The 19050-nt window shown below is 39.1% G+C and overlaps 1 protein-coding gene across 2 annotated transcripts in view; it reads right to left on the reverse strand.

Annotated features, from left to right (window-relative positions):
- Nucleotides 1–874: 874 nt before the first annotated feature.
- vgll4 (vestigial like family member 4) overlaps nucleotides 875–19050 on the reverse strand; it is a 48921-nt gene continuing 30745 nt past the window's right edge. For both annotated transcript variants that reach the window (XM_015379168.1, XM_015379165.1), the window contains 4 exons: nucleotides 15195–15408; nucleotides 6140–6413; nucleotides 5716–5833; nucleotides 875–4550 (listed from right to left, as the gene is read on the reverse strand). In XM_015379168.1, the coding sequence (XP_015234654.1) occupies nucleotides 4297–4550; nucleotides 5716–5833; nucleotides 6140–6413; nucleotides 15195–15408 (860 nt within the window). In that variant the 3' untranslated portion in view covers nucleotides 875–4296. The remainder of the gene's footprint in view (nucleotides 4551–5715; nucleotides 5834–6139; nucleotides 6414–15194; nucleotides 15409–19050) is intronic.

A 19050-nucleotide genomic window follows, 5' to 3' on the forward strand; every position in this document is an offset into this window, starting at 1 on the left:
TCAACAAAAACCACATGAAAAGGACAGAGGCGCACAGTCTGTGATTTAAAAGCACTTTATTGTTCATCAAGGCTACTTTACGTACAAAAAAGGTGGCCTGCCAAAACCTTTTGAGTAGGAGACAAAGCCACAGAATTTGTTTTTGATACAATATTTCTTACAGTTCAGGGTATTACTACCACTAAGTACATGCTACTTCCACTTCAAAGATAGGATCTGGAACAAGTTGAGCAATCAACAGTGAGGAACTCCTCCTCTTTGATTCATCAACAGGTTTATTACAGGATTCACAGCTAATTTACCAACATCATTTCAGAAAATGAAAAAATGAAAATAAAATAAGGGATTCACATGTAATTTCGGTTTTCCAGCTGTGGAGTAAGACGGTTTCTATTGCTTACATGCAGTTTAGACAAACCTGCAGCTGGACCTTGGCTAACATTTGATTTTAACACTCATTGTTAGTGCTTTTATCAGTGCCACATGTTTAACTTTAAAAAAAAAAAGCTCTTTAGGCCTTTAAAACCTTTGTTCAAATGTCTGATTTCTGTAGAAGAACGGTGATGAGTGGAAGTAGCGATTGTCAGCAACACACCTGTGTGTGGCGTAATGTGGTTTCATACATTTACTGTGTTCCTGCACTTGAACCTTTACTCTTACAAACAAAACGCTACTGACAAAAAAGATCAACTTTTTTCACAAAAAGAAAAAGCAATGATTACAATAAAAGGACAGAAAACAATTAAATAGCTACATATCATTAACAAATTAATTGTTCCTCAAAAAATACCTACGATTTTTTTCCTCTGTACATTCGTTACGCACAGCGTAATGATGGTCTCATAATTACCTAATATTTTAAAAAAAAAAGTGATTTTCCTACAGAGTGTAGGGAGTGCCAGCCCGAGCAAAGCCCACACCTCCTGCCTACAGGGTGGTAGTGAAATGATGAGAAACTAAATAAAAATCTCTGGACTTCCACTCTTTCCCTCAACATTTTCTTGCAAGGTGGTTGGGGATCGCCATGAGACCCTGAATACAGTGCTGAATAAAAACATTTACCCCGTTACAGAATTCTTCTGCTTTTTTGTCACATTTAAAAGTTTAAGATCAAATTAATTTTAATATCAGACAGACAACAGGGGTAAATCGAACATAAATACTAACTACTAGCCAGAGTACGCCATGTCAAAAGCATTCTGCATTATTCCAAGAGTGCATAATTGTAAAAAATAAAATAAAATCTTTTGGAAGTGTTTGGATGAAAGGCTCATCCATTGGTTAGCATCAAAGGTTGTAGGTTTAAAGACTAATTCATTTCCAACAGGTGAGTGTCATTATCTTTATTCCTACAAATTACACCCTGGTTTTTCTGTCTGATATTAAGATATTGACAAAGTGTGTCACATAGCCAAAACAGAAGCAATCTGTAAGGGGACCAGGTTTTTCACAGCACTGCAGTCTTTAGGTGGAAGGTAAATATCTTGTGACTCACACCTTACGCTTACAGAAGCACAGCTCCTGCAGCTCAGTCTTTGTCACCCCAGCCTGCCTGGCACACCTCCCTTGTCAAAGCGTGTAAAAGTGATCATGATCTCTTTAAGCTAACAAACCCTTGGGACACTGTCCTCATCAAATCTGTTTTGATTGCAGGAATGTGTGGACAATCCAGAGAACACCTTCCTTTATAGGAACTTTGTAGGATCACCTTACTTGCTACCAAAAACTCATCACTAAGCAAAAAAATAATAAACCTCATTGTCTATTAATTCTGTGACATGAAATGATTCTCCAAACAACTACTATAGGTCTAGGTCTCTCAAGCAAAAACTTTAAAAGTGTTAGAAAATGTTATGGCACCAAAGCAAAGTCTGTTCCTTTTGTTTGAAGCAAATCTGCAGAGGAAAGCAGTGTGTAGGAAACACGCTCTGAGATGTAGGGCATGATTGAGACCTACATTAAGTTCCCAAATGGAGGAATGTATGCCACCATGGTGCAGGCTGTATTAGTGAAGATCATTGATGACTATAGGCTGCAGGAAATAATGTTCTTCTATAAAGAAAGCATTAAATTACATAAGTCTAGTGAGGGAGGCAGTAAGAGCTGCAGCATTGATGTAAATTCAGATTAACTGCTGATCTTGGAAAGCTTTTAAGTTGCCCAATTCCAGGTTTTCTGTTTAAACGCTTTAGTGTCAATAAGATGCAATGTATTTTTAAGACACTGCACCACCAAAAGCATCCAAGCCCCTATGACTATCAACTTGTGTGTCAGCTTGTGAAGTCTGTAAAGTCCTGTACCAGCAAATGATCAACATCTTATGGAAACCATAAAGAGCAGCAGAACCAAACCCAACATGATGACCTTACAGTAGATGTAGGCTGAGAAGGTTTTAAGAAAGAAAAGCTTGTGTCACTTAGCAGAGCCTGTCCGGAGGCTGTCCCACTATAGATGTTTGTTACCACACTAATATTAATGAAAAAAACAAACAGAAAAATACAAAGGTATAATAAAAACAACAATATTGAGTACAACTGACCCAGCAGTGAGTGTATAGCATCGGTAGTCTGTTTTTGACAACAAAAGTAGTAACATTTGAATGAAAAAAAAAGGTTAATAGTTGAGCTTGAAATGCTAAAAACCCTAATAGATACCAGTTATAAAAAAAAAAACATTACATGCACCTGTAAAAGCATTGATTAGAAATCTAATAAACCACAGTCTGTAAGAGGGGGAGACGTAGATAGCAGGGTGTTAGTCAAATATAATTCTAACACCGATGTTCAAAGAGTCACAGAAACAAAAGGTGTGTTTGAAGAGATCATGATAAACCCCCCCCCCCTCCCGTTTATTTTCGAAAACCACAAAGTGACGTTCAGCGTCATCTATCCCCTCATCAGTGTCAACAGTTAACGCCTTTGAAACACATCAAAGACGCAGGTTCAGTGGAGCCCGGCCTTAAACTCCTCCTTCAGGTAGTGATTCTAACAGTTAGGACAATGGGGAGGAAACAAATTCCCGCTTTGTTCGTTTGATAGCAATCGCATTTAAAGGGTTGATTTACTCTACAGGAGCTAGATCAGTGTTTTGGACAATGCTCTCACATTATTCACGTAATCTTTGACCACATCAGAAAGTTACAAAACAGATAAATTTACCAAATTCTTTTTTTCTCCCTCTCAGTATCCATGACACCTTGATGTGGACACATTTCTGGACTCCTCCAACACTGGGTCCATTTAAACCACTCTTCTGTCAACAGAGGGTTTTCAGTGCAGACTGACATTCTGCAGGTAGGTGTTGCTGGAGACTGATCACAGATCAGAAGCTGAGCTTCAAAACAGCAACACCCACCTTCCATAATTAACTTCTGTCCAAATGAAGCACCATGATCTCATGGTTAAACTAGTTTCTAGCAGGTGACCAAACGCTCCTGCTGCCCAATTTCAATGGAGTGCTTAACATCTGTACAAGTGACAACATATGCAAGACATTGCACACGCGTCAAAGTCAACTAATCTCTAGTAGACTTTAAACAGGAGGTCTTTAGAAATCAATGCAGGTTTCCAACACGTGAGATAAGACATGATTGCATCAAAATACACTTTTTTAAGCCACAGAGTCAAGTTACAAACCTGACATGTCACCTTTTAAAGGAGTAGTGCAAATCAGACCGAGTTGATCTTAGCTAAGGTCACATAAAACGGCAAAGCTACCAGAACTCTGATACAGCAGACAGGAGGAGGAGATGGGGTGGGGGGGGGGCGCATGTGTGCTTTTAAAGGTTGGCGCTGAAAAAAAAACATCAGTTGAGGTTTCTTTGGTAGCACGGCATGGTGGATTATGATTGTTTTCTAAGGTGTTTCTCATTTTTCGTTCAAAGACCAGGCATGTCATAACACAAAAATCAGTACACAGAACTACTGTTAAAAAAGAAAGTGAATAAAACAGTCTTTCTTCTCTTTTTATATACATAAAACTACAGACGCATGCTCAGCTCCAAGCCATCGATGCAGGGATGGTGAGAGACTGGAAAGGAGCGATTTGATGCTACGGTCGAGTTCCACATCAAGTCTTTTTGTTTTTCTGGCAGATAATGGAGGGGAGGAGAGCATGTCTTTATTGCTTAAGTTATCCACAGTGAATGAGCAGGCTTCAGGGTTTCGGCTGTTGTTAGCAGACCAGCAGGCAGGCATTCCCTCTGGGATGCTGGTGACAGAATGACAGGAGCACGGATCTTGGAGCTGAGATGATTGGAAGAGTGGATGGGGTGGGGGGGTGTTGTCCTCTCTTTCTTCAAGAGACTACAGAGGGGGAGTGGTTGTGATTGACCATGTGACTGTCGGGGGAGTTCGGGCTGCTGCCGGACGACGAGGGACTCCCCTTGTTTTTGATCTGCAGCCAGGTCTCACCCAGCGCCTTGGCGAAATGGTCGTCCACAGAGCCTGTGATGGACACGGAGTTGGTGGCAGTGGGCTCGGGCTCTTTGTAGTTCTTCCCGAGGCTCCGACGAAAATGTTCCTCAATAACAGGGTCGCAGGCTGTATTGGCTGGAAGGAAAGCAGTTCTCAGTTACCAATGAGATGATGAAAAGAAAAGCACCCCTCATATCCAGTTTTATGATTTCTATGGGCAATTTATTGCCTTTAATTAGTTTGAGAACAAGTAATTTTAGGTCACTGAGAGTATCTACTTTTCCTCTCAGTGCTTTTTCTTTAAATACATAAAACGAGCCTTTTAAATTTCCCAGTTAACCTCAGTGAGATCATTGAAATTCCCAGTGGCATCATAAAAAACAGACATTTTAAATTTACTGCGGCAAAGAAAATATAACACTCTCCAAAAGCCGCTGAGGCCCTAAGTGACTTTTTAAAGAGTAAAAATAACAGGAAAATGTTTAAGTTGTTAAGGCCTGCAATAGAGCAGTTTAGAGAGCTGCAAATAATCCAAATTTCTAATCTGCCAAAACCAGCGATTAAAAAGACGAAGTCAAAATAAAGTAACAGATGTTTTAAATAAGTAACTTCATACGATTAAAGAGTTGGATTCAAATTCCTAAGGTTTATCAGAATCACAATCATCATATTGTCATTTTGTAAAAAAGCAACTCTTCAAAGTAAGGGATTATATTTCAAAATTGTTTCTAAAGTAGATTCCAAATTAAAAGCCTCAATATTTCATGAGAAAATATCAGCTTAAGCACTTTTTTAAGTTAATTGAGGCACATCTGAAAAATTTAAGGGAGCAGATTATTGCTTCTTTAGGTTCTACATTTCTAAAGTTACTCAACAAGTAATGAAAAAGGAGATTATATTATATATATATATATTATAAGTGTAAGCAATACATTCCCAAATCAACGGAGCAAGTGGTAAAACAAGGAAATGCGAGCCTTTAAAAATAAAATGTTACATTGAAAGGAGACGTCTGAATGCTTCATATTAGCTCCAATAGATAAAATGTTTATTTTTCATGGTTATGTCATTACATATGAATGTTCCAGATTCCTAATGCGATCTTAAACCAAATACTGGGCCTTGATGTGGGCATGAACCTTCAACTGAAACGTATTATCCTGAGGAGGACACGCCGAGTGGCAACCTAAAAAGTTCTTCTGGGATTTTTATTGTATTAACTGATGTGGTTTTAATGGTAAATTGTATTCCATCACAGGTTGCTTGGGACTAAACATTTCCAAAATGTGTTTCCACTTACTGTTGATTCTTCTGTAGTTGTTGGTGAAGTTGGAGCAGCCGTTGTGGGAGACCGGACACTGGGACAGGTTGCAGTTGCGATTGTTAGCTGCGGCACATGTGATCACTGATGGACGGTTCTAAAAGCAGAACAAAGTTGTGTTTAATGACAATTCCTAGAAATGCTGTGCTGAAAATATGCAATAGGTTTCGAGGAAATGTTGGGGATGATCAAGCCCAAATCCAATTAAAACGGTCGCTTATTCAAAGTATGAGGGCTGAAAACTTCAGAACTTTTATAGCACATTTTGGACCACGTAAAACAATCTTCATCCTATCAAGTATCAGTTTACATCATGAGGAGGACCTTCCAATAATTACTAACTGAACAGTTAAAGAGGAATGAGTTCAGTGCTGGAACCAGAAGAGCAGGAAAGGCATTTTACCTGCTGCCGTTCCATTGCGCCGACTGTGTGCGGCATCGAGGCCAGAGCTGCTGTGCTGCTGCGTGCCGTCTCCACCATGCTGTTTTTGGTAAGTGCCAGAGGCTGATCCATGCCTGCTAAGGTGGCCAGGTGAAGATGATGATGGTGGTGGTGGTGGGTGTGGCCATACAGGTTGCCCTGGACTCCCAGAGGACCTGGCACCACCATGCGCTCACTGGGACTCCTCCTATGGTCTTTAGGAACATGGGAGTTACGATAGTCTCCTGCTGGTTTCCTGTTAAATAAAGAAAAAGATTCCTTAGAGTAGTAACTACACCTATTGGACTAAGTAAATAAGCTTTGATAAAATAATTTAATGGGGGAATTAATTAAAATTAGAAGGCATAAAGGTAATAAAATACCAAGAAATGATTACAGGGAGAAATAAACGGATTAATAATAAAGATCATGTTGCTTCGCTGTTACAAAAATAAAAAATATCAGCTATAAATACTAATCTAACACAACAGTTCTCGGGTCCCTTGGAGAGTTGATAAAGCCATTTGGTAGAAACACAACCTCTGTCACACACCGTCTCCAAGTGAGCAAGGCGAAGGGGGCTCTCGCCTAAATTTATCCAACCTGGACGGACTCCAAACTTATCACTGCACATAGGGACAAATGGGCAGCGAGTTCAAAGCTTTAAAGTGGATCCCCCAGCACAGAAAATAAGCCTTATCGCTCCAGAGAGAGAGAAGCCAGCACACTTAATACTGCCAAAGATAAAAACCCTGCAGGGAAAGTTTACCGTCAACATTCATTTTATCCGGTAATATATTAGAAACATTCCCCTTTAGGTTTAACTCCTTCCTTAAACCTCCTCCCTACAAGAAGTTGAGAACTGGGTCAAAGAAACCTGAACAGCAACAAGAAAAGTCTCTCTTCCCTCCAAAACGTGAGATCATCGCTGGAAAAGCAGAAACCATGATAAGGGTTTAAAGTAACACATAAACAACACACATTTGGGCAGCTTTTTTTTTTTCAGATCTGGATCATAATAACTTTGATATGTTTGTTACACACAGTTTCTACCAGACATTGCGCAGACTTGCTTGCAGTTTAACAGGTAGTGATTATTCCAGGGAGTGCGTCATATGTGGTCCTTGTTCCCTGTGCTGCTCCACTCCCTTCTGACAAATTAAGGCCCGAGTTGAAGGAACAAAACGTACTCTACTGGTTTCCATCTCTTCATATCTCTCCCCCTAAAAGAGGTTTTGTATGTGGCATTATTTATCTACAAACCTTACTCACTGACTTTCCTGCTATTATACAGACAGTTATAGTACACTATAATATAAAAGTTGTTTCAACAGTTTCCCCGAAAAAAAATTTAAAAATCTAAAAGTAGATTGGTAAAATTTTATTGCAGATAAACTACACTTTCATAATGGTGGGTAGATTATGTATTCATCCTTTCCAAGGTATCATATAGAGGCATTTCCTCAGCGTGCAGTTTAAGTGAGAGCAAGCATCCGACTTAGCGTTGCAAAAACCAGAAAAACCCTTTAAGGTGTGTTTGGATGCAAAAGCAGTTTGGATAAACAGTTGTACAACCATGTGACCAGGCAACCCGACTGCTGGATCAAGCATCTGGAGTCCACAGCACAGCCCTCCACGACAACACTGAGGAGGAAGTGGGGCGCTGCATGTGAATGCTCCAGACCTTTAGCCCGTGAAAGCGCAAGCAAGGCTGGTAGTTTCCTCCATTTATGCAGACATGAGCAAAGGGACCCCCCACTCTTTCTTTCTCTCCGTCTTCTCTCCCTCAGTTTCTCTCACAATCAGCAGTAAACTTCCTGAGGGCTACAGCGGAACAGACTTGGCAGGGCTTACAAAAGCCCAGGCTCACCAACAAGCTCATGTGTTTTTTATTAGCAGCTTCAATATCTATTTCCATTCTGCTGATAAAGTTAAAACTTTTTACAGTAAATAACATAGAAGAAAAGGGTGTTTTATAATTTCTAATTTATCTCCCAATGTGACCAAAAGCAAATAGAGAAAGAAAATGGACTAATAATTTAGTTTGACTGTGGAAGTTCCAAACTATCATCATTACCGAGGCAGAGGAAAGCCCACATCCTCATTCAGGAGGGGAGTCATCACAGTAACCAATGAATCGAGATAAACCAATCTGCCTAATGAATGGAATTGCTGATGAATCAGCCTTCCTCGCCTTTTACGTCTGCTTGTGACTATACACTAACTCACTTCATGCCAAAGTTCAGGCTTTTAAACCAAACCTGTGTCCTTATGACTGCAACTCAGACAACATCAAAGTGTCGCACTTAAAGCGACAGTGGAAGGACACATTGAGGACAGGTGATGAGGCACATGAAACAAGAGCAAATAAAAGAGATGGACTAGAAAATATCAGGGGCTCCAGCCGGTAAAAAGAAAGTTTCTGAAAAATTACAAAGGGTGTTTTATTTTCTTAAGAGATTGACTGATCTAGTTGTTCCTGATTTATGCTATTCTCTTTTGCACATTTCCAATTAATTTCTTAGGATTAATATCAATAATAACAATAATTGAACTTTATTGGTCTCGCATTGGAGAAATTCACTCTTTGCATTTAACCCATCCCTCCGGGTAGCAGTGGGCTGCCATCATGGGGCGCACATAGAGCACTGTGGGGGTTAAGGGTCTTGCTCAAAATCAGGCATCGAAGTAATGGGTTTATAGACAAATGGTGGATGTTTATAGCTTTGAGGCATTTAATCAGTGTAGGGTAGGCAACATTAAAGAGACATTATGAAAGTTTTTACTGAAAAACTTCTGTATAAAAGCCTTTTTATTTGACCCTTTATGACTTAAACAGAATTTGGAGAGCAGACTAACGCCTCAGTGGTTCAGTTCGGACACATCTATTAGCCTGTAGCCTATTTTCCTTAAGTTACATTGGGTCAGAACTTCCTGTGGTGTTTGGCAGATGTAATAAATGCGTCGTACCTAACAATCAATAAAACAGAGAACAGAGAACCAGAATGAGCTCTGCTGCTCAATAAAACAGAGAAGCTACCTGGTCGAGTCTGTCCTGAAAAGCCTTGGGTGCCTGCAGCATGGCATTAGTGGCAGCCACTGCGGTGGGGACTCGCTGTACGATCCCTTAATTTAAAACCCAGAACCTCAAAGCTCTCAGTGCAGAAATTATATGGTACCAAATATTGAACAATATTAAACTGCTTAGATCTGTCATTGAATAAGTAGAGCCTTCAAAGCAGCCAGTTGAAGACACCCCATCTTTAAGTTAACCTCAAGTTGGAGATCACAACTGTTCAATTACAAAAAGGGCTCAAAAATAGATGTTATTTGCCTTTTTCAGCAACTTAAAAGTAAAGACAACATGTATATAACAGTGAAAAAGACGGGGTTTTTTTTTAAGAGTTTAAGGAGTTCGAGTCAGAGAACACAAGCTTTAGAAGGAAAAATTTGGCTTTGTTTTGTGGCAACAGCACAGAAGCTATAAAAGTTCTACACTTTTTCTCACACTTCTGCTCTGGAGTCTTTAGGAACATTTTTTCAGTGAATATTTGATTGGGCACATGTTCACATCCTACTGAATACATTTAAGATGAGGGGCGAAATAAAGAACAGTACAGGCAGGAACATATGGGATGTATTACAACAAAAAGGAAGTGATGCATAAAAGATTTATAAACTCCAATTGTCATGTATATAATATTCATACATCCCTGTATATTCTGCTGAGACTGGGCTTTATAACTGAGCAGATACTTTTGGTAATATAAGAACCTTTTCAGGAAAAAAAGGTCTGTTTTAATCAGGGGAAATGTATTAAATTAGGTCTGATATAAACATATATGCAATCTAAAAAGAAAGAACAAGTTTTAACAAGTTTATAGCAATGCTGTTTGTAAACCCCGATTACTTCATAAATACTGAGACCCCTGGCAAGTTTTTTCAGTGAAGTGATAGCAGAGATAGTGTTTAGTTAGAGCTAGAGCTCATTGGATGAGAGAAAAACCACAAAGAGGCTAAGATAACAACATAGAGACAAAAACCAAAACATACTGGAAAAAGGAAGACAAAAAAAACCTTCCTTTTCCGCCTCACATGTTCATTATATAAATGGTCTCATGTAAAACAAGAGCATAACAATGACTTCCCCAGGCTTGGACACACGTACAAACACACCATATCTTTGCCCTCTTATTTTCTCCCAACTAGGCCTCTGGAGAAACATCCATGAGAAAAAAAACATTGTGATGGAGTTCCCAGTAGAAAGCAGCTGGATTTCTGCATGCTATAGTACTTGACTTGCCTGTTTTTTGTTTTTTTTTTCTGTTGTATTTTTTCTTTTTTTGCTTTAAGGCCCAATGTCTGCATGGAATAACCTTTATGGGAATATGACATAAACGCATGCAGATGGCAAAGAAATTAAGTTTGACGATCAGGCCTGATAGGGAACGCATAAAAAAACTGCATCCTCACCAAGTTGGGAAACTTAACTTTAGGGCCTGAGGATTATTTCAAAGCCACTTTTCACAGCCATGTTTTATTTGTGGTTTACATAGCAAACAAATAATGTTCTGATAGTTTTTCATATAAAAGATTTCTTATCAAACAAAGTACTACCTTTATCCCATTCAACTTTATTTTGTTCATTCAAAAGCCTCTACAATACCTGGCTGTTTTACTGCAGTAATGTTGAAAGACAAATGAGACAGCTGAAGAGTTTTATACTGGTTGGTCTGAAACTCCAGAACGGCACACAGGCAAACAGGCTGCAGCAAGCTTCCAGTCTGCAGGCTCCACTGGACAGGATAAGGCTTCTTTTGTTCAAGACTCCTCCTACTCCACCGGGAAAATGAGAAAGTATTCCCTGCTGTCTGACCTCACCCCACACAGATGCACAAATGCACTCATACACATGATCAAAACTAGGAACATACATATACATGTGTGAGCGACAAAATGCAACACATGTGAATAACTGGTACAGCAGATGGAGTTTCAGGAGAGAAAGCTCTGATCAACATGTCAGCCTGCCTCTAGAACCCTCAAAAATCAAACAGGATTTACTTATATTCTGTTACAGATTCAAATTTACTTTTGTCTATGAACTGGAAAAATTGTTCTATTCCTAGCAGAGTCTTGATCTCATTGCAAATACCTCATATAACCTAATATAATTGAGCTACACTTTAAAATGTATAGAAATGATGTCTATCTTGATTATTAATTAGATGAAATAAAAGATGAAAAGGTCAAATATTCTTTTTTGTCTTCTTATGTATTTTTTTTTTAGGAAATTGATGTCAGTTAATAGAATGAAGGCTTGCTAAAGTTTTTAAACATATAGTCTCAGAACTTTTACTTTTGATATATATATTGAGCAAAGGAATGGCGTAACATTTCTCAGATTTAACACATTATAACATTCAGAAGTTTGTACAAGTTTCTGTCTTGGTCAATTTGGTAGTTTTCTGAGGCCTTTATACTGGAATTAAAGCATATAGACTGAAATGAATAAAAATATTATAGTTTTAGCCACATCATCCAGCCCTACAGAAAGGGTATGCCTGTTATATGGCTGTAAGTTCATGAAGACCAGAACAGCAAACATGCAAAATATTCTTTAAAAATAAAGAAACTGAAAACCCTTTATTTTAGCATAAGCTTATTCTTTATTTGTTCCTAAACTGCTTTTCTTCTTTAAATATAAGACCATCAAATTTTGTTCAACACTATCCAGGGAATGCTGTAATACTGGTATTTTTTACTCAAGGTTATCATAATTGTTATAAAAGCTAATACCCATTAATCTCCATACTAAAACCAGTTCAAAATACACAAATAAAACATTCTATTAAATCAGCTGTGTGGTTACATATCTGAGGTATGAAATCAGTCTAAACTAAACTAACAGAAGAATATTCATATTCATCAACGTGTAGCTGAGCTGTCTTCTCTGGACATCAGAGCTGTATGCATGCACGTGCGCATGTGGTACGCACCCTGCAATGTTTTCTGAGGAAACTATTTTTACAAACTATCTTTAGTGTAAATTAGCTGAACCCATCATTCTCCACTTCAGTGTAATCACTACCATCAAGTCAGAGGTTAAGTCTGACAGCTAGTTTCAACAAGTCACTCAGTGGTTCACTTTACCACGGAAAGCATGACCTTAGAAAAACAAGGTCTCAGGGATATAAATGTATCTTTGTATCTGTGAGAGCTCTAAATACAAGAGGACACAAGGAAACTGGAAATGTTCATTTGTATGATTACCCAACAGCCCTAAGTATTAACTCACCGTAAGCTAATAATCTAATGTGCAATTATACCATGGCATTATGGATTACATCACTACATAGAAAGCCAATTCAAAAGGACAAAATATCGCTTTTACATATTTTTAATGTTTTAGAAACCACACAGAGTAAAGTAATGGTAACAGGAGAACGTGAATATAGTTAAATAAAAGTTGATACAACAATAAGTGCTTCAGTACTCAGAGCCTACAGACTAAAGTTCAACCCTATGATGCACAAGAAGGTGCCTTAAAGTGAGAAACATCAGAAGAATAAGGCACAATAAAGCTGTAGTCTTGTTTTAATTGAGCAATTATTCTTTACAGAAACTAAATCACTGCATAGATCAAGACATTACAACTGGATTCATATGAAAAATGTTCTCTGAATATATTATGTTAACCTAAATAATTAGGAAAACAGGAAAGCAAACAGTCACTGACTGTTAATACACTCACCGGCCACTTTATTAGGTACCCCATGCTAGTAACGGGTTGGACCCCCTAAAGCCTTCAGAACTGCCTCAATTCTTCGTGGCATAGATTCAACAAGGCGCTGGAAGCATTCCTCAGAGAGTTTGGTCCATATTGACATGATGGCATCACACAGTTGCCGCAGATTTGTCGGCTGCACATCCATGATGCGAATCTCCCGTTCCACCACATCCCAAAGATGCTCTATTGGATTGAGATCTGGTGACTATGGAGGCCATTTGAGTACAGTGAACTCATTGTCATGTTCAAGAAACCAGTCTGAGATGATTCCAGCTTTATGACATGGCGCATTATCCTGCTGAAAGTAGCCATCAGAAGTTGGGTACATTGTGGTCATAAAGGGATGGACATGGTCAGCAACAATACTCAGGTAGGCTGTGGCGTTGCAACGATGCTCAATTGGTACCAAGGGGCCCAAAGAGTGTCAAGAAAATATTCCCCACAGCATGACACCACCACCACCAGCCTGAACCGTTGATACAAGGCAGGATGGATCCATGCTTTCATGTTGTAGACGCCAAATTCTGACCCTACCATCCGAATGTTGCAGCAGAAATCGAGACTCATCAGACCAGGCAACGTTTTTCCAATCTTCTATTGTCCAATTTCGATGAGCTTGTGCAAATTGTAGCCTCAGATTCCTGTTCTTAGCTGAAAGGAGTGGCACCCGGTGTGGTCTTCTGCTGCTGTAGCCCATCTGCCTCAAAGTTCGATGTACTGTGCGTTCAGAGATGCTCTTCTGCCCACCTTGGTTGTAACGGGTGGTTATTTGAGTCACTGTTGCCCTTCTATCAGCTCGAACCAGTCTGGCCATTCTCCTCTGACCTCTGGCATCAACAAGGCATTTCCGCCCACAGAACTGCCGCTCACTGGATGTTTTTTCTTTTTCGGACCATTCTCTGTAAACCCTAGAGATGGTTGTGCGTGAAAATCCCAGTAGATCAGCAGTTTCTGAAATACTCAGACCAGCCCTTCTGGCACCAACAATCATACCACGTTCAAAGTCACTCAAATCACCTTTCTTCCCCATACTGATGCTCGGTTTGAACTGCAGGAGATTGTCTTGACCATGTCTACATGCCTAAATGCCCTGAGTCGCCGCCATGTGATTGGCTGCATAGAAATTAAGTGTTAACGAGCAGTTGGACAGATGTACCCAATAAAGTGGCCGGTGAGTGTATATTACATATCTGAGATGCATCCACCATGATTCAGAGATCAGATTCAAGCAATTTTCTGAGCCTGATCAGATATTTGTAGGTCACCTTCTGAGAAATTGATTTTTCCCTTTATTGATTAAATACAAAAAAAAAAACCCAAATAATTTCAACAACTGCTGGCCTGTAAACAAATCAATTGTCAGCATATACTTCCTCAAGTCTAAAACAAATCATTAAAATAAGCCCATTGTTTTTGCTACTGCAGCATGTGAACCTCCACACTGTGAGACAACCATGATATTTTGATTCCATTTTGATTTAAAAAAAAAAAAGTGCCTCATCATTAAAAGCCCTTAAAAATGTAATCTACAGGTTAAACCTAACAGGAAATAAATTAGCGCTGGCCAGTTACGTTAGATAAACCTATGATATTACATCATATTGAATGCAGCCCTTAATGAATTGAATCAAAATCTCAGATTTTTATCTGTAATATACAAAAGCTGTTGATTTATGCCAATAGAAAACAAGGCACATAGACTGACTTAAAACCTATTTACATTTTTACAATAATAGAATTGGCTAGTCTTCCTGAATGACTCAGTCATAACAGACTGCACAGTCACCTCCCCTGATGTGAAATGCTATGAGTTATCTTCTGTTACATTTCTAACCATTCCACAGCTTTCAGAGTTAATTTCCTCTACAAGAAGCTTCATCTTCTGCAGACACAGTTAAACCTCGTTCAAAATCACTGAGTCCAAATAGGGCTCAGTCTGAATACCTTAAGTTGTAGCTCCTATCTCCTATAATGGTTGCCCCCTGGCTTAAGTGTCCTTACCAATTTGAGGTATTCACATTGAGCCTGAAACTCACAGAAAAATTATCCTGTGCAAAATTTCACTTGGTCAACAGAAAAGCTGAGAATAGGTGATAATATGGTAAAAAATAAGGCATGTAAAGAACTTTTATAGGGAAAGAGAATATAGATGAGACTGATAGAGACATTCAAAATCTTCAGAATTCACCAACCAAGTCTTAGTAGCTGCTTTGTAATGCATGAGATTGTATCCAAGTATGTACTTACAGCTGTGCAACAAACAGGCGACTCATCTTAGCCACATGCTCATTGTCATCCATGTCGCTGTCTCCCTGGTCCCCACTCAGCTTCCTCTTGGTGGGGCTGATGGGAGGAGGGCCAGTCCTGTGGCTGGAGATGGAGGAAGAAGAGGATGACGAGGAAGAAGACGAGGATAGGGACAAGGACTGGAATCTGGGGTCCCCTCTTAATGCTGCTTCACCTGTGAAAAGAATACAGAGAAATATGGATACATAAGAATTTCTAGTAGGATTAGGTATACCTTTGGATATCAAAACAGAAGTTATACTTCCATACTTATTATAATTGGTATAAGTTATGTTTTTAAGTACTGTTAAAACTACTTTCTTGAACAAATTGCCTGCAAACGCAAGTAGATGATAAGCATTTTCTGTCCAAGCTGTTTAAAGTGCAATTTGGGATTTTGTTGACTTTTACAGTTTGCTGAGCAAAGCATAAACCTCTGGCCTCAGCAGAGAATCTGGTCAGCAACATTTTGGGAGGAAATAGTTGTGGATAGACTCCATATACACGTGTGTGGTGGGAACCGTTTCTTCCTCCGCAGTCACCTGGTACAGAGGCCCTACAGAGTTGTCCATGAATGGGAGTTCAGGCAAAAAAAGAAACAAAATAATAATCAGGAAAACTACTACTGGCTCCGTCTCAGCGAGGGGACTTTCCACTGCTCGGTTCAGCCTCGTATCTGCCTGAATTCACTCCAAACAAAACGAAGTCTGCACTAAATCTCCCTTTCTGACTGCAGCTTGCTGCTTATACAGAAACAAAACATAGCTACTAGAACTGCACTCTTATCACCAGGACTATTTTACTCCAGACCATTTACTTTCAAACCAGACAGCATCAAAATAAGGAGCTGCTCTTTGCCTTAAGATTGACTATTTATGAATTGAAGTTAAAGAAAACATTTAAAAATAATAAAGAGTGCCAGCTTTTTTATAGTTAAAATGATTCAGAATAAGATGTTATAAATATTTATGCTTATTTTCTGCACAGCTGTGGGGAAGATGAGGTCATAAAATCTGATGGAAATCTGGCTTGACCGATCTGAGAATGACTGGATTACTTGAGGCAGCAGTATGCATACACTAAAAAGATCAAGGTCGTAAAAAGTCCAATAAACCGTCTTGCACAACTCATCTATGTATATTTAGTCTTTGCATGGCCCCAGAAACACAGCAGCAGCTCCTCCCCTCTCTCTGGCATGTTCCTGCTTGCCCCACTGTGACCATAGCAACAAGGGTGACATCATTGTTTTTTGGCAAGGCAGAGGGAGAGCAATAAAGAAGGGAGAGTGTAACACCACACTGTCCATTCAGCATCCAGGAAACAAATGCTTATCATTGAGCATTGTCCACTACACAGAGTAAAGCGCTGACTTTTTTCAGAAAACAAACAAGAAATACTTCTTAAGGAGTAAAATTTGCTGCTGAAATAAAGACTGTTGAAGAGACTCCAAGAAAACAGCACAACTTAAGTATTTTGGCATTTCTCAGGCTCAAAACGCCAAAACCCAACATTTAAAACATGTCAACATTCATAACAACATGCCAATTAATTTTTTTTATAGTTCTATTAGATAATAAAATATAATAATATAATTAGGGTATGTGGATAACTTAAACCATTTAAAAACATGTAAATGTTGATCATTAAAACCAATTCCTTTTGGGTTAAAAATCCCATTGAAATGTTGCTGTCTTTTGTAGTAGCTGTGCTTCCATCCATTATAAAAGAATTTAAACCATCCCTACCATTCATGAAATAGACCTGAACATACAACTGGCTATGCCACATAGCTACACAATTGCAAAGCAATCAGCTTGTCTATAGAGTGACAATCTATTTCCTATTTTTCTACCAAATACTCAACACTATAAGCCTCTGGTCGATGACTTCAGGCATGGAGGACCTTTAAAGCAACTCTTCAATTTAAAGGCTTAAATGCTAAATAAAGGTGGAGATACACTGTGTCAGTTTTTGTCCTTTTCGGGCCGATTCTCCAGTAGTGTGAGAATTTTTTTGATCAGGCCGACTTTCAGCCTCATCGTGCGTCCTGCGTTGTGTAAAATAAAAGGGGTAACGAGGGGAGATTTGCCTCTCATGACCACCTCCTGATCATGAATCGTAAGGTCGAGAGAAAATCAAACATGTTTGAAATTCAGTCGGCCCGCGTGAGGTGGTCATGAGCAAATCCTACTGTTGAGGCACAGCTACGAGCCAATTTACCTAAACTTTGTGCATTTTCCATGTGCAAACAAGAGAATTCTTCTTCTACTGTCTACAGTACATTTGGCTTCCAGATTGACAAGTAGGACATCTGATTTTTACATCGTGAGCTGTGAACTTTTAAACCCTGCGGTCTAATCATACAGTTTAAGCTGTAGCTGAGTTCAAAGATTGGAAATATCGCACAGTGCATGCCTGCACTAGTTACTAGCAAAGCAAAGTGTGTTAAAGGTTTCAACACCTAGTAATGCATCCCCATTTGGATTAATTTAAGAGAAAAAAGTTCAACATAACACTATGAAGTGACTGTGCATGTGTCTGCACAAACAGCTAGGAACCGACTCCATGAGGATGGTATGAGGGCACAACGTCCACAGAGATGGGTTGTGCTCACAGCCCAACACCAGAGGTAGCATGTCTGCCATTAGGTACCGGGATGGGATCCACTGAACCATTGTGAGACCATATGCTAGTGTGGTTGGCCCTGGGTTCCTCCTAATGACAGACAGATTTTATTTTGTCAATGTTATGTTAAAAATGCAGGAAAATGCTAGACCTTATGTGGCTGGAGTCTGTCAGCAGTTCCTGCAAGATGAAGGCATTGAAGCAATGGACTGGCTTGCCTGTTCCCCAGACCTGAATCCAATTGAGCACATCTGGGAAATCTTGTCTCGATCCATCCACCAATGCCACGTTGCACCACAGACTATCCATTAGTTGGTGGATGCTTTCAGCTCTGGGAGGCTATACCTCAGTAAACTATCTGCCACCTCAACAGGAGCGTGCCAAGGCATTGAAGGGAGGTCATACAGGCACGTGGAGGCCACACACAATACCGAGCCTCATTTTGACCCGTTTTAAGGACATTACATCAAAGTTGGATCAGCCTGTGGTGTATTTGTCCAATTTTATTTTGTGTGCAACTCCGAATCCAGGCCTCTGTTGGTTAATACATTTGATTTCCATTGATTTTTGTGTGATCTTGTTCTCAGCACATTTAACTTCGTACAGAACAAAATATTCAATGAGAATATTTAATTAATTTACATCTAGAATGTGTTGCTCGAGTCTCCCCTTTACTTTTTTGAGCAGTGTACTTTTGTATTTAAGTAATTAAAAAAACATTTAAATAACCCTACATTCAATGTCTTTTTGTAAAAGTTCACAATAATATTGCAGGTAGCTCAAGATTTATTGCTACATTAAATTGTGGAACTTCTGGCTCTCATGACATCCTCATGTTTCTTCTCTTACAAGTTTAGCTGTTATTGTAGGTAAGTAGGAAAAACAAACATGAATAATAAATCATACTTAAACTTCCATGTGTCATTTTCAATAACAGACCTTAGGTTGTGGAAATGTTCAGTGGACATTCTTTATTGATGAAAGCAGGCACAATACATGAATTGGCAGAGGAGACCAATTAGATCAGAACAAAGCTACAAAGAAGCAAAAGCAATTTTAGTATTTTCTGAAAATTTGCATTTGAATGAAGGGACAGATGGACACAATTTTAAATCATATTAAAATAAATTTTAAAATAATACTCAAGATATGATCTGATATATAATACCATATGATACTATATATATATATA

Source organism: Cyprinodon variegatus, unplaced genomic scaffold, assembly GCF_000732505.1.
Source record: "Cyprinodon variegatus isolate N-32 unplaced genomic scaffold, C_variegatus-1.0 Scaffold186, whole genome shotgun sequence".
Classification (NCBI taxonomy): Eukaryota; Metazoa; Chordata; class Actinopteri; order Cyprinodontiformes; family Cyprinodontidae; genus Cyprinodon; species Cyprinodon variegatus.